General features: G+C 49.2%; 1 protein-coding gene across 1 annotated transcript in view; it reads left to right on the top strand.

Annotated features, from left to right (window-relative positions):
- LOC147725067 (speriolin-like protein) overlaps positions 1–26,840 on the top strand; it is a 69,908-nt gene extending 43,068 nt beyond the window's left edge. Inside the window, exon 4 of the mRNA XM_086967101.1 lies at positions 26,362–26,840. Within this exon, the coding sequence (XP_086823227.1) occupies positions 26,362–26,694 (333 nt within the window). The 3' untranslated portion in view covers positions 26,695–26,840. The remainder of the gene's footprint in view (positions 1–26,361) is intronic.
- Positions 26,841–27,699: the final 859 nt, after the last annotated feature.

The following is a 27,699-nucleotide window of genomic DNA, read 5'->3' as shown; positions in this document are numbered from 1 at the left end:
AAATGGACAAATCAGGAGAAGCAACTCCATATAAATCTTCTGGAACTGAGGGCTGTGTATCTGGCACTACAAGCCTTTTTACCACGCATCCAGAACTCCCAGGTGCTTGTCAGAACGGACAACACCACGACGATGCACTATCTCAACAAACAGGGAGGAACGCGTTCGCTCACTCTATCACGCGAATCGCAAAAGGTCTGGAACTGGCTTGTACTCCATGGGATCACGCTAAGGGCGGACTATGTCCCGGGCAAGGACAACACCATTGCGGACAAAAATCCCTCTCCCACGAGTGGGAGCTCGACAAAAGTACACTGGATCACATATTCTCAGAATGGGGAGTCCCAGGAATCGACCTGTTTGCCACCAAGGAGAACGCCAAATGCCCAAACTACGCAAGCTGGCGTCCCCAACCAGGGTCACTCGGAAATGCTTTTTCCATCGGTTGGTTCAGCGTATTTGCGTACGATTTTCCACCATTCCCAATGATTCCCAGGGTCCTCAGGAAGATGAAGGCGGAGCCTTGTACCCTGATCCTAATTGCCCCGTTCTAGCCGAGGCAGCACTGGTTCTCGGATCTTCATCGCCTCTCCATCAGGACACAGATTCGTCTGAAGCAGCACCTGAACCTGCTGACAATGTCCAACAGGCAGGTACAACACCCGAACCTGCAATCGCTCAGGTTATCGGCCTGGCTCCTGAGCACAGAGAGTTCTGTAGTTTGAACATCCCGCAGGAATGCAGGGACGTGCTGGCAAAAGCAAGAGCGGACAGTACCAACAAAACATACTCTCTGAAATGGAAACGATTCTGCATATGGTGTTCAGAGAAAGGCCTGAGACCACTCCATATCACACCAAACAGATATTGCCATATCTACTGCATTTGGCACAGTCAGGACTGGCGCATGCATCCATAAAGGTGCATCTGGCGGCCATCTCACGATTCACCAGGACTTTCAAAGGACCGTCTCTTTGGTCTAATAGGCTTATCAAGCAGTTCCTAAAGGGACTATATAGATCCTTCCCAAGACCTAGAAGGGTCCCTCCGACATGATAACTCAATTTAGTCCTCAACCAACTCATGAAGCACCCTTTTGAGCCCATTCATCGAGCATCCATCAAGTACATCTCATGGAAGACGGCTCTGCTGTTCGCTCTAACATCTGCCAGGAGAGTAAGCGAGCTACAGGCTCTATCCATTCAGGAACCCTTCATGCAGTTCAAACAGGACAGGGTGGTGCTGAGGACAAATCCTAAGTTCATACCAAAAGTGCCTTCATACTTTCACCTCAATGAACCGATGGTTCTACGTTCTTTCTTTGCAAACCCTACCACCGCAGCAGAAAGGACGCTGCACTCCTTGGACCTCAAAAGGTGTCTAAAGTTTTACATAGACAAAACAAAGGCTTTCAGGAAGTCATCACAGCTCTTTGTGGCCTACAGTAGGCCAAGGATGGGTATGCCTCTAACGAAACAGAGCATCTCAAGGTGGATCTCCTCAGCGATAGCATTCTGCCATGACAGGGCCGGACGGCCTTTGAATGCTAATGTTAAGGCGCATTCCACCAGAGCGATGTCCACATCAGCAGCGCTGTTCGCTGGAGTGCCGATTTTGGACATATGCAGAGCGGCGACGTGGAAGTCACCGCACACCTTCTCCAGACACTACTGCCTAGATGCTGAACTTCTGAAGGATGCAGCAGTGGGCCAGGCAGTGCTTCGCCATCTATTCCAGTGAGGTGAGCCTTCCAACATCCCGCCATCCTGGTATGCACATCTCTTGTCTTTATGATATATTGATATATGCTATTGTTTCAAAGTCTTATGGTAATATGTGTATTACCTAAAATGACTGTGTAGCATGATTAAATCAAAAATGTGCATAATGTATTGCTAACTACTCTGATTCAGGCATGTGAATCTATGAAAGACACCCCTAATACTGAATAAGAAACGCGTTACTTACCTGTAACAGCAGTTATCCAGTATTGGTGTCTTTCATAGATTCACATGCAACCCTCCCGCCCCCCCTGGAAGGACTCACATCTCTCTCTAACTGTATTACGCCTACCTAGCTTGGTGCGTACGAAAATCTGAGGGACTGAGGCTCCTGTCAGGAAGGTTCTAGAGGGAGGTCATAGCTGATTGGCTGGCTCTTAAGAGTTTGGTCCTTTTTACACAAGGACAAGGATAGGCTACTAAGGTGAGGCCCTTAGGCCTATTTTCTCTATGTATGTCTATTAGGACATTACTTTTCTATGTACCGGAGGCTCCCGTCTCGACGACGGGGAATGATTCAGGAATGTGAATCTATGAAAGACACCAATACTGGATAACTGCTGTTACAGGTAAGTAACGCGTTTCTTCTAGAAAGTCCATGCTCTACACAAAAGACCGAGGCCTCTTCAGGGGTATTTTCCTGGTTGAGATTACAACGTTATTCAAGATTCGCCTCCCACTGGCCTTCCATTGGAGTTTCTAGCCCATTCTAACCTAGATATGCCAGACTAGTGACAACTAACCCAGGTGTGCCCTAGCTAGTGACAGCCCGGAGAAGGCGTGTTATGTTCCTCCTGAGGTTCAACAACCACATCTGTGAATCCACCACTCTAAACCCATAGTGGCTGAATAAATCAGTCCAGAAGCATTGGCACAGCCTCCATTTGAGATAAAGGTTATAATCTTTTCATCCTGTTCTCTCCCGCCCAGCTGTTCAGGATTGCCTGCAGTCAGAGTGGAAAAGGATTTGCAATATTTTACAGAAGTCCCTGTGCAGGTATTACTATTGACATTCCCTCCCAGGCAGTGGTTCTCCCACAATCAGGAATTGTTTTCTCTTGCAGGTATGGTATTTGGATGGGACGTCTTGTTTATGGCCTCTACCCTGGCATTAGCATTTTTGCCAGTATTCCTCTGGTAACCCTTTTCTTGGCTGCTTCTGGCATGTTATAGCCTGCCTGCTTGAAATAATGAAATGTTTGTGATCTACAGCTTTTATCACCTGACTGCAGAACATCTGTCCTGTCAGTACCTGGTTTTTGGTGATTGGGCACTGGATTCTGAGGGATTCAGCATCAATCCATAGAAGCTTGGTGCACCCTGCTCGGTGAATGGTGAGATCACTACTTCCATGCTAGGTCTCCCTTAAAAGATGGCTTTCTCTCCTAGATTGTCTGGTGCTATGATCCATACTCAGTGTGCTGCATAAGCTCAAGATGGAAAGGCTGAAGAGTAGCCATTGTTCTTCAATACTATCTTTACCGCTCTTGTTGGATATCCGGTTGTGGGCCAAGCAGCTGCTGCTCAGGCTCTTTCTGTTACCAATGGAGAGCCTCAACCTTCAGTGTCTGCAGCTTATGCTCTATCTGTTACCAATGGAGAGCCTAAACCTTCAATGTCTGAAGCTTATTAGTTGCTGCTCAGGCTCCTTCTGTTACCAATGGAGTTCCTCAAACTTCAATGACTGCGGCTTATTAGTTGCTGCTCAGGCTCCTTCTGTTACCAATGGAGTAAGACCTCCGACCCTTGGTCTAGGTCCACTCTCTCCCTGCAGCTCTGCTGTGCCGTCTCTTGCCTCCAGACCCCGACCTCCTCCATAGGAGGTTTGAGGCTGCTGCCTGCTCCAACTGGGACCAGACTGCCTGCAACCATCGTAACCTTTCTCAGCCATTTTCTTTCTTAATTATTTTCCCTATTGTGCCCATCTGTATCTTGATCTAATTCCACCACTGATTTTATTTTCTCATGCCTGCCTGTTCCTTTCGCCGCTGATACCCCTGCAGCCCCTCCCCCCCCAACATCAGCACCGCCATCCGAGATGGATACAAGTTCCAGAGGAAAGACCGCCCCAACCACCCAGGAGAGGGCATCGCCATCGCCCACAAGAGCACCCTCCACCTTACCACCTTCAGCGAAACCTTTCCCTCCGCCGAACACCTGCACTTCCAGATCCAGACCACTCCAAAAGCCACACTCCAAGGAACCCTCGTCTACAGACACCCCCGGGCCCCGAACACCTTTTGTCACCACCATCATCGACTTCATCGTACCCCACGCCAGTGCCTCAACAAAGTACATACTCATTGGAGACCTGAACTTCCACCTCGACAACCCCAGCGACCCCACCTCCACAATCCTTCATGACAACCTCGCCAGCATCGGACTTGAACAACTCGTCAACAGACTGACCCACAGAGCAGGACACACCCTCAACCCCAACTTTACGGCAGGAAACCGCATCCAATTCAGCCACACAACGCAGCCGCCATGGACCAACCACCACTGCGTACACTTTGCCATCAACAAACCCAAGGCACCCAAACCAGCCCCACGTCCACCACGAAGGAACTGGAGCAAGGTTACTGACGATGGAACTTAACTCCACTCTCACCCAAGACAACCACACCTCTGCACCTGAAACAAACGACCCAGCCAGAGAAACTCCACACCTGGATCTCCACCTGCGCAGAGGAGCTTGCCCCGCTACGCAACCCCGACAGACAACGCGCCAGGAAAGCCGCTTGGTTCACCACCACTCTCCAAGAAGCCAGACGCACCTGCAGATGCCTGGAGAAACACCAAGACAGACGAAAACCACACCACATGCAAGGACGCGACACCATGACGGACTACCACAACCAGATCAGAGCCACAATGAGGAACTTCATCCACAATAAAATCCTGGCCAAATCCACCAACTCCAAGGAACTTTTCAGTGTCATTCAAGAATTCACCAACCCACGCAGCGAAGCCACAGACATCACCCCATCCCAAGACCTCTGCGACAAGCTTGGAACCTATTTCCACTTCAAGATCAAAAATCTCTACGACCGCATTGACGATCTACCAGGCGCCACAGACAGCCCTCTGGAAACACCTGCCAGCCCATTATCTCCAACTGGACAACGATCATGGGCGAAGACAACACCTCGACCATGAAAAGCATCCACTCGGGGTGCCCCCACCGACCCCTACCATCCTCATATCTACCACTGACCGCTGCCGCCATCGCACCTGAAGTACAATGTCACCATCAACACCACCTTCAAATCAGGCACCTTCCCAGACGACTGGAAGCATGCAGAAGTCAGACCCTTGCTCAAGAAGCCCACAGGTGACCCCCACCGACCTCAAGAACTATCGACCCATCTCGCTCCTCCCCTTCGCAGCCAAAGTTGCAGAGAAAACAGTCAACAGGAAACTGACACGATTCATCCTACCCAACCTATCAGCGGCCTTCAACACCGTCTCTCACCGCACACTAGTCACCAGACTACACGACGCAGGCATACAAGGAACAACACTGGAATGGATCCAATCATTCCTCACCGGAAGAAGCCAAAGCATCACGCTCCCAACCTTCCTCTCTGACTCCACGAAAATCACCTGCGGAATCCCACATGGTTCATCACTGAGCCCCACCCTCTTCAACATCTACATGGCCCCCCTCGCAGCCCTCGTCCGACAACAAGGCCTCAACATCATATTCTACGCCGATGACACCCAGCTCATCCTCTCCCTCACCAAAGACCCCACCACTGCCAAACTCAACTTCGAGGAAGGAATGCAAGACGTCGCAATCTGGATGACGAACAGCTGCCTGAAGCTTAACGCTGAGAAGACAGAAGTCCTCGTCCTCGGTACCACCCCTTCTGCATGGGACAGCTCATGATGGCCGACGACCTCAAAAGCCCACCTACCGGGGCGTGGCTAAGATGGCGGCCTGAGAGGACGCGAATTTCGGTGGCTCCTCTTCCTGAACCCCCAACCGTAGGGCCAAACTAGCTCTCCTGCCTCATTAAGCACCAAAAGAGACGAGAACACAGGGGGGCGTCCAGTCGAGACCCCCGGGAGACGCCTGGGAAGCCAGGCGGTAGTGCTACAACCAGCGGCTGGGGACGAGGGTCGGAGCGGCAGCAGCGGCCTCCACGGCCTGTTTCACCGGGCGCCTGGGTGATCGGAGTTGGCGCCAGAGGTGCATCGGCCACAGTGAGCGGGCCGTGCGATCGCCGACCTGGCAGAATAGCAGAGTGAGCGGAGTGGCACCACATTGGCTCAGACCTCCCAACGGGCGGCGAAACATCCAGCGCAGTGAGGGGCCGTGGAGTGCGGCACGGAGCGCTACGCGAGGTCGTAGCTCGGGCCTTCACCGGAGGTGGTGCTCCACACGCGGAGTGAGGTCCGCGACGCCGCCGCCAGGGGCGAGCAGCAAAAGAAGCGGGAACTGAGCCCGCGGACCCTGGGGGACGTGATTCCGTGCCCCCGGTGAGATCGCACCACACAGGGCAAGCTCCAGGGGGTTCTGCGAGGCGGCCACAGCGGACATTCCGGACGGCTGGGAAGGCCGGTAGAGCTCTCAACAGGGGACCGGGGTGGAAGGAATTAGCTGCAAAAGATACCCACGCTACGAGCTTGCCCAGCTGCCCCGGCCTGCGTGTGGGGAGCAGTGAGTGACAGGCCGGATTGCCTTGGGCCCCGACTCAGCGGCGGAGCGGTCCCCACAGTGATGTGCTGAGAAAGGCTGCTGGAGGCGCAGCCCGAGGCCCCGGCTAGGGCCTGCACGGCGGAAATCAGACCGCCCGGAGTGGAGGACCGGCGATCCGGTCAATAGAGGTGAGGAGTGGGGGAGAGGAGGTGACTTGACTTCGGGGGCAGCTTATCGGGTCCCCGGCGAGGGACGGGCAGGGTCCCAGACGAGACTAGAGCCACAATGCAGCGGGCTCAGCACCGAGAGGAAGCACAGAGGGCGCAAGGAGCACTAAGAGGGCCCTGGCCCGGGTCCTAAGGGACCGCGCATAAGCCCCACCAGTGAGAGGGAGAAAGACGGGCACGAGCCGGCTTGGGCCCTTGGGTAAGGCCCTCAGACAGGTACTCCGGAACATCCCCGGGGCCCCAACAAGAGGCCAGCCCGCGTCAGGAGACCAGGGTTGTTTGGGCCCCCCGCCCAGTCGGGAAAGCGACCACGGTCCTTCCCGCACGGCCGCATGGCCGCAGAAAGGGTGAAGCACCCTACAGGCACACATCTTCAGCCAACGGGGTCGAGGGGCTACTGGCAGGGGCCGTCACAGATCAGAGCATTAGCTGGGGATCCAAACACCACGTGAAGGGGCACACGGTTAGCAGTCAAATCGCAGAGGGGGACGCACCATTCCGGAACTGCTGAACAAGGGAACGCAAAAAGGGGAGAAGAGCCCAGACAAACCGACACAAATGGCGCATCCCAAGGAGAAAGACCGGGCAGAAGGTGAGGCCCCAATCACAAAATCATTCATGGAAGCCCTCTTTACCTCCCTTAGGGACGACTTTCAAACTTTTAAGCAGGAAATGGTGGGAGGATATAAAGAGCTCCGCCGTGACTTGGACGAACTGGAAGAAAGAGTTGAGGCGGCAGAGACGACCGGGCTAGCCAGGAGCGAAGAGGTGGACATCCTGCGGCAGGAAATTATCAGGCTCCACGACCAACCAACAGACCCACAAGCACATACGGAGGACCTTGAAAACCGTTCAAGATGCAACAACATCCGGGTTCGTAATGTACCTTCCAAAGCAGAGGGGGAGGACATTACCCGCTATCTACAAGATCTTTTTCGGGGCATAATGCAGGAAAAAGAGGACTTCGAGATTCGAATTGACACGGCCCATAGAGTGGGCCTTACGTGCAGGGCTTTTGCTCCCCCCCAGATATCCTAGCTTTCCTACCCGATTACCCCCTTAAAGAACGCATCTTGAAAGCAGCGCGCCAGGCGCAACCCATCCGCTTCCGGGGACACACAGTAGAGCTTTTTCAAGACTTATCCGCAATCACCCTACAGAAGCGGCGCGCGTTTAAAGTGGCCACCACCTTCCTGAGGGATAACAGGGTCCCTTACTCTTGGGGTCACCCGTTCCGACTTATTTTCAAGTGGAATGGATCGCTTCAACAAATGAAGTCCCTTCGGGACACTTGCACCCTGCTGGGCATCCCTATGGACGGTGATGACTCGGATGGTGAAGTCGAACTATCGCAATCACAGTCGAAATCGCAACACACCTCTAAGAAGGGCTGGCAGCGCGTGAGGCGCAGGCGCACCGCCAAGAAAGGACTCAAACCGGATCCAGAGACAATGGCACAGGAACACGCGGCGGCGATTCAAGAAGTCTCCAAAGACACAGGTGCTGACTCTTGATGAGATACATGCGGGAGATTGTGCATGCATTGCCATAGATCCACGTTGGGGGGGGGGGAAGGACGGGGGGCCTCGGGCCGCCACCGCCACAAGTTCCCTTCAATCGAAACCTCACCACAGGCCTGATTAGACATTGGATAGGCCTGGGACAATGTTCTTCAGTTGGGGATTCACAGTTGGGGGAGGGGAGGGCGGGGAAGGGAAGGGAGAGGGGGTACGGGTACTTCAGTGGGGGGTTGATGTTGGGGTTCCTGGGACTGCTGGGGGGCTCCGGTGTGTTTGCTTCACTACTGCAGTTGGTAAGAGAGCTCGGAGGAGCTCCAGTCAGGGGCACGGCAAAAGCAGGGTAGGGTCAAATCTTTCACATGGCTACTGAGGCTATTCAGGTGCTAACCCTAAATGTTAAGGGCCTCAATAATCCAATCAAGAGACGAGCGGTGCTCTCGTACTTGGAGAACTCAGGGGTGGCGATCTGCCTCCTGCAGGAGACGCACTTGCTAGCCAAGGACTGGCACCGTATGAAGTCATGGGCTTTTCCGAATCAGTTTTACTCATCTACGATGGAGAAGAAAGCAGGGGTGGCCATCCTCTTCGCTAGACATTTCAAGGGCCGGGTGGGGGACAAAGTGGCAGAAATCAAAGGCAGACTACTGGCACATACTGTTTACATTGGCAACGTGGCACTCACTGTGGGGTCTATCTATGCCCCAACGCTAAACAAGAGTAATTTATTACAGGGGCATTATCAGAGATTCTGGCACAGACTCCAGATACACTCTGATTGGTGGGGACTTGAACGTGGTTATGGACAATGTGGCGGACAGGTCGGGGCAAAGGTTCGGTGACTCCAGTGCTCTCTCTACTGAGGGGAAGTGCTGGCTCACCAGCAGAGGATTTCTGGACGCATGTAGGGAGATACATAGCACAGCCCCAGGCTACACCTTTTACTCACATGTACATCGTACATACGCCAGAATAGACCACTTTCTCAGTTCCTCAGATATGGCCCCCATGCTACAGGATATTGAGGTTACCCCGGCGGCCCTTTCCGATCATGATGCGATAATGCTCCATCTGCAGGTCCCGCGCATACACTCACACAAAGGTAAATGGCGACTCCGCGAGAGATTGCTCACACGTAAGGGGGTCACACAGCAACTCTCACAAAACATCACAGATTATTTAAGCAGGAACGACACAGGGGAGGTAGCCATGTCGGCGGTGTGGGGGGCGCGAAAAGCAGTCGTCAGAGGAGAATTGATGGCGATCTCGGCCGCAGACAACAAGGAACGGAGGGAACGAGGGCAGGACCTGGCAGCACAGGTGTTAGAGCTGGAGAGAGTGCACTGCCGAACAGGGGCCCCCAGAATCTGGCGCAAATTGAAAGCGGCCAGGGCGCAACTTGCGAGCCTGGACTTAGACAGGGCGGAATATGCAGCGCTCCGCCTTAGACATACATACTATGTGGGAGGGGATAGGACAGGACGCCTGCTGGCCAGTAAACTCAAAGCAAGAACGGTCCTGTCTAGAATCCAGGTCATCCGCGAGGAGGGCGGTAGTGAGCACTACGAGGATGAGCGTATCGCTGAGGCTTTCAGGGCATTTTATGCCAAGCTATACGAAGCTGATCCGGCCTTAGATGAGAAGGCTGGGGTGGACTATCTAGATGAAGCCAATGTAACTGCGCTCAACGACTCGAATGCCGGGGCATTAGATGCCCCCATACGTCTGGAGGAGGTGATCTCAGCCATCGCTCGCCTCACACGGCTTAAGGCGCCGGGCCCAGACGGGTTCTCTGCGGGCTTTTATAAATCTTTTTGTCACCTCTTGGCCCCCGTGTTGACGAAACTTTTTAACTCCTTCCAGGGCCCAGGCTCGATCCCCCGTGAAATGCTCGAGGCGGACATTCTAGTCCTCCCGAAACCTGGTAAGGACGCCTCTCACTGTGCAGCATATCGGCCCATCTCGCTCCTTAACATCGACTTGAAGCTCTTCACCGGGATCCAGGCAGCAAGACTCAGGCCCTGTCTCCCAGGCATAATTGAACTCGACCAGGCGGGTTTTATACCCTCCCGTCAGTGCACAGATAACACCAAGCGCCTGATGCACGTAATTGATAAAGCACACTTCAATGCTACAGACGCAGCCCTACTATCTGTCGACGCTGACAAAGCGTTTGACAGAGTGGATTGGATCCACCTAGATAGGACACTGTCAAGATTCGGTCTCGGGGAGAGATTTAGGGCCTGGGTGGCGAGCTGCTAAGCGACGCCTCAGGCGACGATCAAGGTTAACGGGACAAGCTCCAGGCCACTAGATATCCGCCGAGGCACGAGGCAGGGATGCCCGTTATTCGCCCTCTACATAGAGCCGTTCGCCCAATGGGTGCGAGACAATCAAGCCATCAAGGGCATCACCTTCGGGGACGAATAGCAAACCATCAGCCTATACGCGGATGACATTCCGGTCGCCGTGGAGGACCCAAGGGGCTCGATCCCGGCAATCTTGGAGAAAATGGAGCGGTTCGGGAAGGTATTGGGCTTTATAATGAATGTCCAGAAATCTGTGATCCTCCCGCTAGGGAGCAATGCTCGCCAGATCAACAGAGGCTCGCTCCAGATGGGAGGGCTATCTGAGAGGCTGGAGCTGCCTTAGTTAGGGATAGACCTGACACCCGCAACAGCCCAAACGGTAGAACTTAACTACAACAAACTCCTCACGCGCATCAAGGGGGATATCCTTCGATGGCGACAGCAACCACTGTCCTGGCTGGGCCGGGTGGCCGCCGTCAAGATGTCTCTGCTGCCAAGGGTGCTTTATCTGTTTCAGACTATACCGGTCACCCCCCGATAGGCATGATTAAGAAATTGCAGGACGTCATTCAGCAGTATGTCTGGGCCGGTAAACGTCCTAGAATGCGGCGCAATCTCATCACGCGGGTGCATGCCGAAGGAGGGTTGGGGGTCCCCGACTTGCACCGCTATTTTCAAGCAGCCCAGTTGCGATATCTCTTAGAGTGGTCCAGACCGACTTCAGAGAAAAGATGGCTGTTTCAGGACAGGGCGATGGCGGGAATGCCACTGTGGAGAATCTCATTCCTGGCACGTCGCGATAGACCGGCATACATGAGGCGATACCCCATTACCAAAACGCTCCTACAGGTGTGGGACGCGGTGGCAACGAACAGAGATCTTACATCTTTTACGTCACCGATGACGCCCCTGTTTGACAACCCAGCGTTCCCTCCGGGGATGGTCCCAGGCTCCTTCCCTCAGTGGCGACAATCGGAGTGTCGTTCGGCTGGACACTTATATGACTTGCAGGGCTTTATGACGCTAGACGCGGTTAAGAATGGGTACGAGGTGGATCGCCCGCATAATTTCCAATACTTTCAATTACGACACTGGCTCACTCACAAAGACACTCTCCCGCACGTAGGCCGCTTCCTTACCCCCTTTGAGAAGTGGCTTCTAACCAAATCTGAGGATACACGGGCGATTACTGAATTGTATAAACTATTGACTCCACCTGCGTCACAGACTAGGTCAGCAGGTCAGAAACGCTGGGAGAGAGAACTGGGGAGGGCGCTCTCAGACAAAGAATGGCAAGATATCTTTTATAGGGCGCATCACACGGCTCGTAATGTGGCCAGTAAGGAAGCCGCGATCAAGGTGGCCTGCTACTGGCACCTGACCCCAGAAAGGTTGCACCAGAGTAATCCTAGCAGGGACCCTAAGTGTTGGAGGGGGTGCGGACACACGGGGACCATGATTCACCTACTGTGGGAATGTCCGGAGGTGCAGGAGTATTGGGAGGAGGTACTGCGGGACATAGACTTATACTTTGAAACAGAAATCCCCCGCTTCCCCGCATACACGATCCTGGGCCTGCCTAACAAACTGACCTTCCCTCTCAAGTCGATTCGGGGAAGCAAATGGGGCTGGTAATGGGAGCGGCGACACAACACATCCTCTCATTATGGGGCAACACACGTAAACCCTCACACACGGGATGGCTCCACAAACTATGGTTTATCATGGGGATGAAGCCATACAGGCCTCTCTTACACAAACTTCTGACACCTTCAGGGAGATATGGTCCCCTTTGATCGCGCTGCTTACCAATGAATTCCATGAACTGACGTGCCCAAAATACCTTAAAGTGCTCAGACTGGTGGATGAGTTTCACAAACCGCAAGGCGATAAAGAAAAGAAAACAAAGAAGAGACCCAGGTAGACCAATGGTATGGTCGCAATGGAACACACCGGAAGGGGAGGTTAGGGGGGGGTTGGTTGGACGGGGGGAGAACCAGTTGGGGAGTGGGTGGGCATGGTAGGGGGGGCTGGGCTTGGGAGTTTTAATGTGCATCACAGTGTTTTGGGTTACCCTCACCAGCATACACGGACTCAAGGCCTCTGACCCGGGGGACAGGGAGTCTCACGTTGGGGCTTTCAAAAGGGGCATGTGGAGTAATGTGACATGCAAATGTCCAAACAATGCACTGTTTTGCCTTGATGCCAATAAAAATAAATTTGATCAAAAAAAAGCCCACCTACCCCTTCAGACCACGCCAAGAACCTGGGCATCGTACTAGACTTATCACTCACCATGAACCGACAGATCAACGCCGTCACCTCCAGCTGCTTCAACACCCTCCGCATCCTCCGCAAGACCTTCAAGTGGATCCCCCCTGAGTCAAGGAAGACAGTCGCCCACGCACTCATTACCAGCAGACTGGACTATGGAAACACACTCTATGCCGGCATCAAGTCCCTACACTACAAACTCCAGACAATACAGAACACCACCGCCAGACTTGTCCTCCACATCCCCCGACACGAACACATCAGCCAACACCTATGAAGTCTCTACTGGCTTCCCGTGGAGAAAAGAGTCACTTTCAAAACCCTCACTCACGCCTACAAATGCCTACACAACAACGGACCCAAATACCTCAACAGCAGAATCAACTTCCACGTACCCAAAAGAAACCTCCGATCTTCCAACCTCGCACTGGCCGAAACCCGTGCATCCACAGAGCCAGAGCAGGCGGAAGATCCTTCTCTCACATTGCAGCCAAGACCTGGAACGAGCTACTGGCAGTCATCAGACGCGCCCCTTCCCTGAACACCTTCAAGAAGACCCTCAAGACCTGGCTCTTCGGGAAAACAGATCGGCGGACCCCCCGCCACTACCCCACCTCAGCCCCTTGAGACCCTCACTGGTGAGTAGCACGCTTACAATTGATTGATTGATTGATTGATGGAGAGCCTCAGTCTTCAATGTCTGCAGCTTATTAGTTGTTGCTCACGCTGTTTCTGTTACATACAGAGAGCTTCGACCTTCAGTGTCTGCAGCTCATTAGTTTCTGCTCAGGCTCTTTTTGTTACCTATGGAGAGTTTCTACCTTCAGTGTCTGCAGCTCATTAGTTTCTGTTCCGGTTCTATCTGTTACCTACTGAGATCTTCGATCTTCAATGCCTGCCGCTTATTAGCTGCTGATTAGGCTCTTTCTGTTACCCACGGAGAGCCTCAACCTTCAATGTCTGCAGCTTGTTAGTTGCTGCTCAGGCTCTTTCTGTTACCCAGGTAGAGCCTCGAATTTCAGTGTCTGTAGCATATTAGTTGTTGCTCGGGCTCTTTCTGGTACCCACAGTGAGCCTCACTCTTCAATGTCTGCAGCTTATTAGTTGCTGCTCAGGCTCTTTCTGTTACCCACGGAGAGCCTCAAACGTCAGTGTCTGTAGCTTATTAGTTGCTGCTCAGGCTCTTACTTTTACAAACGGAGAGTCTCAACCTTCAGTGTCTGCAGCTTATTGATTGCTGCTCAGACTTTCTGTTACCGAAGGAGAGCTTCAACCTCCAATGACTGCAGCTTATTAGTTGCTGCTCAGGCTCTTTCTGTTACCCACGGAAAGCCTCAACCTTCAGTGTCTGCAGCTTATTGATTGCTGCTCAGACTTTCTGTTACCGACGAAGAGCCTCAACCTTCAATGTCTGCAGCTTATTAGTTGCTGCTCAGGCTCTTTCTGTTACCCACGGAGAGTCTCAGCCTTCAATGTCTGCAGCTTATTAGTTGCTGCTCACGCTCTTTCTGTTACCAATGGAGAGTCTCAACCTTCAGTGTCTGCAGCTTATTGTTTGCTGCTCAGACTTTCTGTTATCGATGGAGCGCCTCAAACTTCAATGTCTGCACCTTATTAGTTGCTGCTCAGGCTCTTTCTGGTACCCATGGTGAGCATCAACTTTTCAATGTCTGCAGCTTATAAGTTGCTGCTCAGGCTCTTTCTATTACCAAAGGAGAGCCTCAACCTTCAATGTCTGCATCTTATTAATTGCTGCTCAGGCACTTTCTGTTACCCACAGAAAGCCTCAACCTTCAGTGTCCGCTGCTTATGAGTTGCTGCTCAGGCTCTTTCTGTTACCAATTGAGAGCCTCAACCTTCAATGTCTGCAGCTTATTAGTTGCTGCTCAGGCTCTTTCTGTTACCCACGGAGACCCTCAACCTTCAATGTCTGCAGCATATTAGTTGCTGCTCAGTATCTTTCTGATACCCATGGTGAGCTTCAACCTTCAATGTCTGCAGCTTACTAGTTGCTGCTCAGGCTCTTTCTGTTACCAATTGAGAGCCTCAACCTTCAAAATCTGCAGCTTACTAGTTGCTGCTCAGGCTCTTTCTATTACCAAGGAGAGCCTCAACCTTCAATATCTGAAGCGTATTAGTTGCTGCTCCGGCTCTTTCTGGTACCCAGGGGTGAGCCTCAACCTTCAATGTCTGCAGCTTACTAGTTGCTGCTCAGGCTCTTTCTATTACCAAGGAGAGCCTCAACCTTTAATGTCTGCAGCTTATTAGTTGCTGCTCAGACTCTTTCTGTTACCCACAGAGACCCTCAACCTTCAGTATCTGCAGCACATAAGTTGCTGCTAAGGCTCTTTCTGTTACCGAAGGAGAGCCTCAACCTTTAATGTATGCAGTCTATTAGTTGCTGCCCCGGCTCTTTCTGTTACCCACGGAGAGCCTCAACCTTCAATGTCTGCAGCTTATTGATTGCTGCTCAGACTTTCTGTTACCCACAGAGACCCTCAACCTTCAGTATCTGCAGCACATTAGTTGCTGCTAAGGCTCTTTCTGTTACCGAAGGAGAGCCTCAACCTTTAATGTATGCAGTCTATTAGTTGCTGCTCAGGCTCTTTCTGTTACCCACGGAGAGCCTCAACCTTCAATGTCTGCAGCTTATTGATTGCTGCTCAGACTTTCTGTTACCGACGTAGAGCCTCAACCTTCGATGTCTGCAGCTTATTAGTTGCTACTCAGGCTCTTTCTGTTACCCACGGAGAGCCTCAACCTTCAATGTCTACAGCTTATTAGTTGCTGCTCGGCTCTTTCTGGTACCCACAGTGAGCCTCAACCTTCAATGTCTGCAGCTTATTAGTTGCTGCTCAGGCTCTTTCTGTTACCAATGGAGAGCCTCAACCTTCAATTTCTGCAGCTTATTCGTGGTGTTCAGGCTCTTTCTGTTACCAAAGGAGAGCCTCAACCTTCAATGTCTGCAGCTTATTAGTTGCTGCTCAGGCTCTTTCTGTTACCAAAGGAGAGCCTCAACCTTCAATGTCTGCAGCTTATTGATTGCTGCTCAGGCACTTTCTGTTACCCACGGAGAGCCTCAACCTTCAATTTCTGCAGCTTATTCGTGGTGTTCAGGCTCTTTCTGTTACCAAAGGAGAGCCTCAACCTTCAATGTCTGCAGCTTATTAGTTGCTGTTCAAGCTCTTTCTATTACCAAAGGAGAGCCTCAACCTTCAGTGCTGCAGCTTATTAGTTGCTGCTCAGACTCTTTCTGTTACCGAAGGAGAGTATCAACCTTCAATGTCTGCAGTCTATTAGTTGCTGCTCAGGCTCTTTCTGTTACCAATGGAGAGCCTCAACCTTCAATGTCTGCAGCTTATTAGTTGCTGCTTGGACTCTTTCTGTTACCAATGGAGAGCCTCAGCCTTCATGTCTGCAGCTTATTAGTTGCTGCTCAGGCTCTTTCTGTTACCTACGGAGAGCTTCGACCTTCAGTGTCTACAGCCTATTAGTTGCTGCTTAGGCTCTTTCTGTTACCAAAGGAGAGCCTCAACCTTCAATGTCTGCTGCTTATTAGTTGCTGCTCAGACTCTTTCTATTACCAAAGGAGAGCCTCAACCTTCAATGTCTGCAGCTTATTAGTTGCTGCTCAGGCTCTTTCTGTTACCTACGGAGAGATTCGACCTTCAGTGTCTGCAGCATGTTATTTGCTGCTCAAGCTCTTTCTTGTACCCACGGTGAGCCTCAACAGTCCATGTCTGCAGCTTATTAGTTGCTGCTCAGGCTCTTTCTATTACCAAAGGAGAGCCTCAACCTTCAATATCTGCTGCTTATTAGTTGCTGCTTAGACTCTTGCTATTACCAAAGGAGAGCCTCAACCTTCAATGTCTGCAGCTTATTAGTTGCTGCTCAGGCGCTTTCTGTTACCCACGGAGATCCTCAACCTTCAATGTCTGCAGCTTATTAGTTGCTGCTCAGGCTCTTTCTGTTACCGACGGAGAGCCTCAACCTTTTAATGTCTGCAGCTTATTAGTTGCTGCTCAGGCTCTTTCTGTTACCAATGGAAAAGCTCAGCTTTCAATGTATGCAGCTTACTAGTTGCTGCTCAGGCTCTTTCTGGTACCCACGGTGAGCCTCAACCTTCAATGTCTGCAGCTTATTAGTTGCTGCTCAGGCTCTTACTATTACCAACGGAGAGTCTCAACCTTCAGTGTCTGCAGCTTATTGATTGCTGCTCAGACTTTCTGTTACCGAAGGAGAGCTTCAACCTCCAATGTCTGCAGCTTATTAGTTGCTGCTCAGGCTCTTTCTGTTACCCACGGAAAGCCTCAACCTTCAGTGTCTGCAGCTTATTGATTGCTGCTCAGATTTTCTGTTACCGGCGAAGAGCCTCAACCTTCAATGTCTGCAGCTTATTAGTTGCTCAGGCTCTTTCTGTTACCCTCGGAGAGCCTCAACCTTCAGTGTCTGCAGCTTATTGATTGCTGCTCAGACTTTCTGTTACCGACGGAGAGCCTCAACCTTCAATGTCTACAGCTTATTAGTTGCTGCTCAGGCTCTTTCTGTTACCCACGGAGAGTCTCAGCCTTCAATGTCTGCAGCTTATTAGTTGCTGCTCACGCTCTTTCTGTTACCAATGGAGAGTCTCAACCTTCAGTTGTCTGCAGCTTATTGTTTGCTGCGCAGACTTTCTGTTACCGATGGAGCGCCTCAAACTTCAATGTCTGCACCTTATTAGTTGCTGCTCAGGCTCTTTCTGGTACCCATGGTGAGCATCAACTTTTCAATGTCTGCAGCTTATAAGTTGCTGCTCAGTCTCTTTCTATTACCAAAGGAGAGCCTCAACCTTCAATGTCGGCATCTTATTAATTGCTGCTCAGGCACTTTCTGTTACCCACAGAAAGCCTCAACCTTCAGTGTCTGCTGCTTATTAGTTGCTGCTCAGACTCTTTCTGTTACCCACGGAGACCCTCAACCTTCAATGTCTGCAGCATATTAGTTGCTGCTCAGTATCTTTCTGATATCCATGGTGAGCTTCAACCTTCAATGTCTGCAGCTGACTAGTTGCTGCTCAGGCTCTTTCTGTTACCAATTGAGAGCCTCAACCTTCAATATCTGCAGCTTACTAGTTGCTGCTCAGGCTCTTTCTATTACCAAGGAGAGCCTCAACCTTCAATATCTGAAGCGTATTAGTTGCTGCTCAGGCTCTTTCTGGTACCCAAGGGTGAGCCTCAACCTTCAATGTCTGCAGCTTACTAGTTGCTGCTCAGGCTCTTTCTATTACCAAGGAGAGCCTCAACCTTTAATGTATGCAGTCTATTAGTGGGTGCTCAGGCTCTTTCTGTTACCCACGGAGAGCCTCAACCTTCAATGTCTGCAGCTTATTAGTTGCTGCTCAGACTCTTTCTGTTACCCACAGAGACCCTCAACCTTCAGTATCTGCAGCACATAAGTTGCTGCTAAGGCTCTTTCGGTTACCGAAGGAGAGCCTCAACCTTTAATGTATGCAGTCTATTAGTTGCTGCTCAGGCTCTTTCGGTTACCGAAGGAGAGCCTCAAACTTTAATGTATGCAGTCTATTAGTTGCTGCTCAGGCTCTTTCTATTACCAAGGAGAGCCTCAACCTTCAATGTCTGCAGCTTATTAGTTGCTGCTCAGACTCTTTCGGTTACCCACAGAGACCCTCAACCTTCAGTATCTGCAGTACATAAGTTGCTGCTAAGGCTCTTTCGGTTACCGAAGGAGAGCCTCAACCTTTAATGTATGCAGTCTATTAGTTGCTGCTCAGGCTCTTTCTGTTAACCCACGGAGAGCCTCAACCTTCAATGTCTGCAGCTTATTGATTGCTGCTCAGACTTTCTGTTACCCACAGAGACCCTCAACCTTCAGTATCTGCAGCACATTAGTTGCTGCTAAGGCTCTTTCTGTTACCGAAGGAGAGCCTCAACCTTTAATGTATGCAGTCTATTAGTTGCTGCTCAGGCTCTTTCTGTTACCCACGGAGAGCCTCAACCTTCAATGTCTGCAGCTTATTGATTGCTGCTCAGACTTTGTTACCGACGTAGAGCCTCAACCTTCGATGTCTGCAGCTTATTAGTTGCTGCTCAGGCTCTTTCTGTTACCCACGGAGAGCCTCAACCTTCAATGTCTGCAGCTTATTAGTTGCTGCTCGGCTCTTTCTGGTACCCACAGTGAGCCTCAACCTTCAATGTCTGCAGCTTATTAGTTGCTGCTCAGGCTCTTTCTGTTACCAATGGAGAGCCTCAACCTTCAATTTCTGCAGCTTATTCGTGGTGTTCAGGCTCTTTCTGTTACCAAAGGAGAGCCTCAACCTTCAATGTCTGCAGCTTATTAGTTGCTGCTCAAGCTCTTTCTATTACCAAAGGAGAGCCACAACCTTCAATGTCTGCAGCTTATTAGTTGCTGCTCGGCTCTTTCTGGTACCCACAGTGAGCCTCAACCTTCAATGTCTGCAGCTTATTAGTTGCTGCTTGGACTCTTTCTGTTACCAATGGAGAGCCTCAGCCTTCATGTCTGCAGCTTATTAGTTGCTGCTCAGGCTCTTTCTGTTACCTACGGAGAGCTTCGACCTTCAGTGTCTACAGCCTATTAGTTGCTGCTTAGGCTCTTTCTGTTACCAAAGGAGAGCCTCAACCTTCAATGTCTGCTGCTTATTAGTTGCTGCTCAGACTCTTTCTATTACCAAAGGAGAGCCTCAACCTTCAATGTCTGCAGCTTATTAGTTGCTGCTTAGGCTCTTTCTGTTACCTACAGAGAGATTCGACCTTCAGTGTCTGCAGCATGTTATTTGCTGCCCAAGCTCTTTCTTGTACCCACGGTGAGCCTCAACAGTCCATGTCTGCAGCTTATTAGTTGCTGCTCAGGCTCTTTATATTACCAAAGGAGAGCCTCAACCTTCAATATCTGCTGCTTATTAGTTGCTGCTTAGACTCTTGCTATTACCAAAGGAGAGCCTCAACCTTCAATGTCTGCAGCTTATTAGTTGCTGCTCAGGCGCTTTCTGTTACCCACGGAGATCCTCAACCTTCAATGTCTGCAGCTTATTAGTTGCTGCTCAGGCTCTTTCTGTTACCAACGGAGAGCCTCAACCTTTTAATGTCTGCAGCTTATTAGTTGCTGCTCAGGCTCTTTCTGTTGCCAATGGAAAAGCTCAGCTTTCAATGTATGCAGCTTACTAGTTGCTGCTCAGGCTCTTTCTGGTACCCACGGTGAGCCTCAACCTTCAATGTCCGCAGGTTATTAGTTGCTGCTCAGGCTCTTTCTATTACCAAGGAGAGCCTCAACCTTCAATGTCTGCAGCTTATTAGTTGCTGCTTACGCTCTTTCTGTTACTCAAGGAGAGCCTCGAACTTCAGTGTCTGCAGCATATTAGTTGCTGCTCATGCTCTTTCTGGTACCCACGGTTGAGCCTCAGCCTTCAATGTCTGCAGGTTATTAGTTGCTGCCCAGGCTCTTTCTGTTACCTACGAAGAGCTTCGACCTTCAGTGTCTGCAGCTTATTAGTTGCTGCTCAGGCTCTTGCTGGTACTCACAGTGAGCCTCAACAGTCAATGTCTGCAGCGTATTAGTTGTTGCTCAGGCTCTTTTTGTTACTCAAGGAGAGCCTCAAACTTCAGTGTCTGCCCTATATTAGTTGCTGCTCAGGCTCTTTCTGGTACCCATGGTGAGCCTCAACAGTCAATGTCTGCAGCTTATTAGTTGTTGCTCAGGCTCTAACTTTTACCAACGGAGAGACTCGACCTCCAATGTCTGCAGGTTATTAGTTGTTGATCAGGCTCTAACTATTACTAACGGAGAGACTCAACCTCCAATGTCTGCAGCTTATTAGTTGTTGCTCAGGATCTAACTATTACCAACGGAGAGACTCAACCTCCAATGTTTGCAGGTTATTAGTTGTTGCTCAGGCTCTAACTATTACCAACGGAGAGACTCAACCTCCAATGTCTGCAGCTTATTAGTTGTTGCTCAGGCTCCTTTTGTTACTCAAGGAGAGCCTCAAACTTCAGTGTCTGCCGCATATTAGCTGCTGCTCAGGCTCTTTCTGGTACCCATGGTGAGCCTCAACAGTCAATGTCTGCAGCTTATTAGTTGTTGCTCAGGCTCTAACTATTACCAACGGAGAGACTCGACCTCCAATGCCTGCAGGTTATTAGTTGTTGCTCAGGCTCTAGCTATTACTAACGGAGAGACTCGACCTCCAATGTCTGCAGGTTATTAGTTGTTGCTCAGGCTCTATTACCAACGGAGAGACTCAACCTCCAATGTCTGCAGGTTATTAGTTGTTGCTCAGGCTCTAACTATTACCAACGGAGAGACTCAACCTCCAATGTCTGCAGGTTATTAGTTGTTGCTCAAGCTCTTACTATTACTAATGGAGAGACTCAACCTCCAATGTCTGCAGCTTATTAGTTGCTGCTCAGGCTCTTACTATTACCAACGGAGAGACTCAACCTCCAATGTCTGCAGCTTATTAGTTGCTGCTCAGGCTCTTTCTGTTACCAATTGAGAGCCTCAACCTTCAATGTCTGCAGCTTATTAGTTGCTGCTCAGGCTCTTTCTGTTACCAATTGAGAGCCGCAACCTTCAATGTCTGCAGCTTATTAGTTGTTGCTCAGGCTCTTTCTGTTACCAATTGAGAGCCTCAACCTCCAATGTCTGCAGCTTATTAGTTGCTGCTCAGGCTCTTTCTGTTATCAATTGAGAGACTCAACCTCCAATGTCTGCAGGTTATTAGTTGCTGCATATGCTCTTACTATTACCAACGGAGAGATTCAACCTCCAATGTCTGCAGCTTATTAGTTGCTGCTCAGGCTCTTTCTGTTACCAATTGAGAGCTGCAACCTTCAATGTCTGCAGCTTATTAGTTGCTGCTCAGGCTCTTTCTGTTACCAATTGAGAGCCGCAACCTTCAATGTCTGTAGCTTATTAGTTGCTGCTCAGGCTCTTTCTGTTACCAATTCGGAGCCTCAACCTCCAATGTCTGCAGCTTATTAGTTGCTGCTCAGGCTCTTTCTGTTATCAATTGAGAGCCTCAATCTCCAATGTCTGCAGCTTATTAGTTGCTGCTCAGGCTCTTTCTGTTACCAATTGAGAGCCTCAACCTTCAATGTCTGCAGCTTATTAGTTGCTGCACAGGCTCTTTCTGTTACTCAAGGAGCGCCTCAAACTTCAGTGTCTGCCGCATATTAGTTGCTGCTCAGGCTCTTTCTGGTACCCATGGTGAGCCTCAACAGTCAATGTCTGCAGCTTATTAGTTGTTGCTCAGGCTCTAACTATTACCAACATGAGAGACTCGACCTCCAATGTCTGCAGGTTATTAGTTGTTGCTCAGGCTCTAACTATTACAGACGGAGAGACTCCACCTCCAATGTCTGCAGGTTATTAGTTGTTGCTCAGGCTCTTACTATTACTAATGGAGAGACTCAACCTCCAATGTCTGCAGCTTCTTAGTTGTTGCTCAGGCTCTAACTATTACCAACGGAGAGACTCGACCTCCAATGTCTGCAGGTTATTAGTTGTTGCTCAGGCTCTAACTATTACTAACGGAGAGACTCAACCTCCAATGTCTGCAGGTTATTAGTTGTTGCTCAGGCTCTAACTATTACCAACGGAGAGACTCGACCTCCAATGTCTGCAGGTTATTAGTTGTTGCTCAGGCTCTAACTATTACCAACGGAGAGACTCAACCTCCAATGTCTGCAGGTTATTAGTTGTTGCTCAGGCTCTAACTATTACCAACGGAGAGACTCGGCCTCCAATGTCTGCAGGTTATTAGTTGTTGCTCAGGCTCTAACTATTACCAACGGAGGGACTCAACCTCCAATGTCTGCAGGTTATTAGTTGTTGCTCAGGCTCTAACTATTACCAACGGAGAGACTCCACCTCCAATGTCTGCAGGTTATTAGTTGTTGCTCAGGCTCTTACTATTACTAATGGAGAGACTCAACCTCCAATGTCAGCAGGTTATTAGTTGTTGCTCAGGCTCTAACTATTACCAACGGAGAGACTCAACCTCCAATGTCTGCAGGTTATTAGTTGTTGCTCAGGCTCTAACTATTACCAACGGAGGGACTCAACCTCCAATGTCTGCAGGTTATTAGTTGTTGCTCAGGCTCTAACTATTACCAACGGAGAGACTCCACCTCCAATGTCTGCAGGTTATTAGTTGTTGCTCAGGCTCTTACTATTACTAATGGAGAGACTCAACCTCCAATGTCTGCAGCTTCTTAGTTGTTGCTCAGGCTCTAACTATTACCAACGGAGAGACTCGACCTCCAATGTCTGCAGGTTATTAGTTGTTGCTCAGGCTCTAACTATTACCAACGGAGAGACTCGACCTCCAATGTCTGCAGGTTATTAGTTGTTGCTCAGGCTCTAACTATTACCAACGGAGAGACTCAACCTCCAATGTCTGCAGGTTATTAGTTGTTGCTCAGGCTCTAACTATTACCAACGGAGAGACTCGACCTCCAATGTCTGCCGGTTATTAGTTGTTGCTCAGGCTCTAACTATTACCAACGGAGAGACTCGACCTCCAATGTCTGCAGGTTATTAGTTGTTGCTCAGGCTCTAACTATTACCAACGGAGAGACTCAACCTCCAATGTCTGCAGGTTATTAGTTGTTGCTCAGGCTCTAACTATTACCAACGGAGGGACTCAACCTCCAATGTCTGCAGGTTATTAGTTGTTGCTCAGGCTCTAACTATTACCAACGAAGAGACTCCACCTCCAATGTCTGCAGGTTATTAGTTGTTGCTCAGGCTCCTACTATTACTAATGGAGAGACTCAACCTCCAATGTCTGCAGCTTCTTAGTTGTTGCTCAGGCTCTTACTATTACCAACGGAGAGACTCAACCTCCAATGTCTGCAGCTTATTAGTTGCTGCTCAGGCTCTTTCTGTTACCAATTGAGAGCCTCAACCTTTTCACCCTTCTCCAGCGAGTAGCTCGTGAGCTATTGGTAGCTCTCCTTGACCCCTATAAGTAGCTCTCCTGTATACAGCCCAGGCTACTAAATTAGAAGCTTTTGCTTATTTGAATTAATATATTCATACCAACATTGTAAAGTGTGTATTTAAGACGAAAATTAGTGTATTTTTAGAACTCGTAAACTGATGTTTGAAGAAAAATTGTTGAATTTCCCAACTATATTTAAAAGCTATTTGATTGTTAAATAATGTGTCATTGTTCATACTTATAACTACTATTATAATTACCTTGGTGCCTCAGGCATGGCACTATGACTGTTATTTGTTAACTGTGTAAGGACATTCCAAAGTGACCAAGCCTTTTTTACATTTCTGTCGGTAACCCTGTCTGATGCACTGAGGACCATTATTGGTAATTTGGTATAGAGTGACCACTAACGGAATCTTGTCTGTTGTGGTTACTAATACAACACTAATAATATTTGTAGCTCGGGATGATTTTATTTGAACATAAGTAGCTCTTATTATAGAAAAGGCTGGAGCCGCTAGTTTAATGTCTACAGCTTATGATCCAACGGGACACTTGAATGTTGCATCTTCATTTAACCATCCTGTGAGAAAGCGACTGCAACTCTGACACAGTTCCCGCCTCTAGATTTAAGGCCCCCAACGTTAGTAGAGACTAGAGCTGTCCTAATGCTTCTTTGCCAGTTCTTCGTGCAGGAGTTCATGTTTTGGGATGACTCTTCAAAGTCTTTCAAAATAGTCCCTCTTCAGCTGTGCTGCGTTGTGTCCTCGGACAGCGATTGTCCAGCTCCTTCAGCTCGGACCCTGAAAGAAATGGCTCCAGTTTCTTTAAAACCCATATCCTTCATTACTACAGATCATGTGATGCATGTGCTTGCTAACAGTGTCAGCATCCCATGGCACAAGTACTTTCCAAAGGTCAGACTCCCTTAGTTTCTTCAGAGGTTCCTATACACAAACTATAACATTCTGAACGCTGAACAGAGCCCTCAAGATGGACACAGAGTCTCCTGGTCTTGATATGAAGAGAAGACCGCTCTTCCTTCATCCCCGTACAGAACAGTTTACAATTAGCTATATCACTCCACGAGAAATAAGAGTGCTTGTAGAATGTGTAAAGAGGAACCTAGGAATAATGAAGCAGAGTGGTGTGCGGGGTCAAAGGAAAGGATTGCAAGTGACTGGCGTTGTTGGGTTATACGGGTGGAAGCGGACAAATCCTAGAACTCATTCACTTCAAGAGATTCAGGTGCAACTAAGCGTGTGCAATGGAATCGGAAGTCGACGATTTTACTCCTGTTACATTGTCCCCATTAATCAGGATGGTTCAGACCTATTCTAAATCTATAAACAATTTCTAGTTTTGGAATTGTTGTATTTTGTTAGTATTTCAGAGTTTAACTGCTGGGACGACTGGATCTAGGATGTGCTCGTTAGAAACCGGAAACACTACCAGAGGAACATCCGAAGTGAAGTTTAGAAGAGGAACAGCATGACCATGGACCTCTTATTTAACACATTGTCTCCAAGATTAGTCTCCACTGTCCTTTCTAATCAGGCAGCTTATCTTCTACTCCAAGGCTAAGATGATTGACTAATTTGTATTCTTGGCCCTCCTGAGGCATCGGTATGTAACAGACACTCATGAACTGCTCTGTAAAAGGGTCCAGATTTCACCCATGTTCTCAGAGAATCGCGTGATTTGACTGTCCCTACAGCCTACCATTCCATCCTCCAGCAAATGTCTTAGTTATTTAAGGATCACTCTTCCGTTTCTCGATTCAGGACTAGAAAAATATTCTGTTGGCTTTAAAGAGTCCCAGGTCCGATGGTGCCCATGGGGAGTCAGTGATGGTCTGCGGCCCTACATTAGACAGACCAAAGGAACCCAGTTCATATCATTTTCAGAAACTACTGCTAAGTGGGCGATACACTTAGCAGTAGCTTCTGAAAACACCAATATACCAATGCAGACTTCTTGGGCCCAGATGGAAGCCGGAGTGGGGTATTCCTCAAACAAGTTGGGGTCCTTCTCTGTGGAATGCTGGTACTTATTTACTATGGTTCCTTCACTTTTAGATGTGTATTTAGTTTGTAATTCATTTTCCATTTATAGAGCTCTTAAATGTGGATACGGGTAAGCGGAGGAAGCTACAATACCTAACCCATTCTTAACCAATACACGGTAACTCTAAATGAGTGTTTCAACAGTCGTTTTGGGGTCCCAGAATGAGTGGGGAACAAGGGTTATGATTATTTCTGTGTGTGAAACAAATTTAGAAATTTAGACAAAATTTAATTTCCTTAATAGACAGTGAGTGGTTGGAGGAACCAAGATGTATCTCTGTTAACATGATTTTAATATCACAGCTGACGAGGTGTTACGTTTGCAATGTATTTTTTTATTTAGTTACAAAAAATGAGAACCGAAATTAGTGACTAGAGCTCCTTTAAGCTAATGACCATTGTCTTGGTTTATACGTCTGTCACCCATCTTAAGGATTGTGTAATACTCCAAAGGGTCAGTCATGAGCGAGAGTCATTATATTACATTGCCTATTTTCACAGCTCTTATAACTATTGGTTAAATGCCTCTAGTGCAGGGTGGCCTCTCCACCAATAGAATAACCATGGCGTTCTCTTCCACAGGCAACGACTTGTCCATTGAACATCAAGGTGGACGAGACTCAACGCTGTGAGATGAACCGGCGATACCAGGACATGATGTGCCGCCTTAAGAAGTACGGCTACGACCCACGGGTGCACCCCCTCTTCTCAGAGTATCTGGTTAATACGTATGGCATCATGAAGGACCGGCCCCTGCCAGGCAGTGGAGAGCTGGCTTCCTTCAGTGACCCGGAGGTTCTGCGCAAGATGGCAGCTGAGGCCATGCCCGCAGATGTGCTGAAGGATGTGCATCTTCTACTCAACTGCTTGGTACAGCTGGCGAAGGAAGACGGGAAACCCCTCTTCATCTGGTAGAACAAGAGAGAGAAAGAAACTCTTGACTGGTAGAACATTTCCAGACCCATGAATCCCCCCATTAAACTTCATTCCAGAAAACCATCACTACTGATCAAATCTGGCTCTGCCTGTGGCAACCAGATAGAAAATCATTAAAATACCTGAAAACATAACTGGTGTGTGTCCATGTCAGTGAGGGCCTTCACTTCAACAGGGGTCTGGAGAAAGATCACAAGGTCATAAATCTCGCCTGGATGGACCACTGGAGCAGTGTGCAGGGGACCAGGAAGGGATGTGCAGGGTTTAAAGCAGAGCCATGACTACAAGGCACAGCGATCATTGGTTACAATATGAGAAAAGGTAAAAAAAAAAACAGGTAAGGACAATTGACAGGTGTTAGAGCTAAATTCATGACTGGTAGTATAGCCGGGGAAAGTGCAAATTATAAGGGGCATCAATTAGAAATCTGATTGATCCAGGCAGCAGATTAATAAGTCATTTAATAGAATTAGTTATACAAATTAATGAAAGAGATTAAGTAATTCTCAGAAAATGTGAATTGTCTGTAATTCTTAGGGAGGAAACCATTTTTGGACTGGTATTCAGTGTCAATTATATGCAAATCATTAAACATTACAGGGTTTATGAAAAAAAAACCCTCCTGGGTAATGTCCGAATCTTAGTTTTTCAATTTTGAACAATCAGTTGGAGCGTAGAATTCCTATTGGCAGCAACACTCGGTATGTCCTTACCAAGACCTATGAGATCCCCATTATAGTAGAACTCTACTGCCTACAGGACTCTCAGATTTTAAAGGGGTTCTTGGACTTTGTGTTGACAGACCACAGCCAGCGACTATGGTTTATGCAAAATACACTCAACCCCCTTTAATGCCAAGGCCTTTTTAGGTCAAGGACCGTAGGCTGCGCTTACGCAGTCTCGCTCCGAGATTTAATAATTTTAAGTATGGGGGCTTGAACCCGCCCCTCTTCTCCATTGGCTGGCTTTCTAAACGGAGGCCAG

The sequence above is a fragment of the Lissotriton vulgaris genome, chromosome 4_1 (assembly GCF_964263255.1).
Source record: "Lissotriton vulgaris chromosome 4_1, aLisVul1.2, whole genome shotgun sequence".
NCBI classification, from domain to species: Eukaryota; Metazoa; Chordata; class Amphibia; order Caudata; family Salamandridae; genus Lissotriton; species Lissotriton vulgaris.
This window is presented reverse-complemented; position numbering and strand designations above follow the sequence as displayed.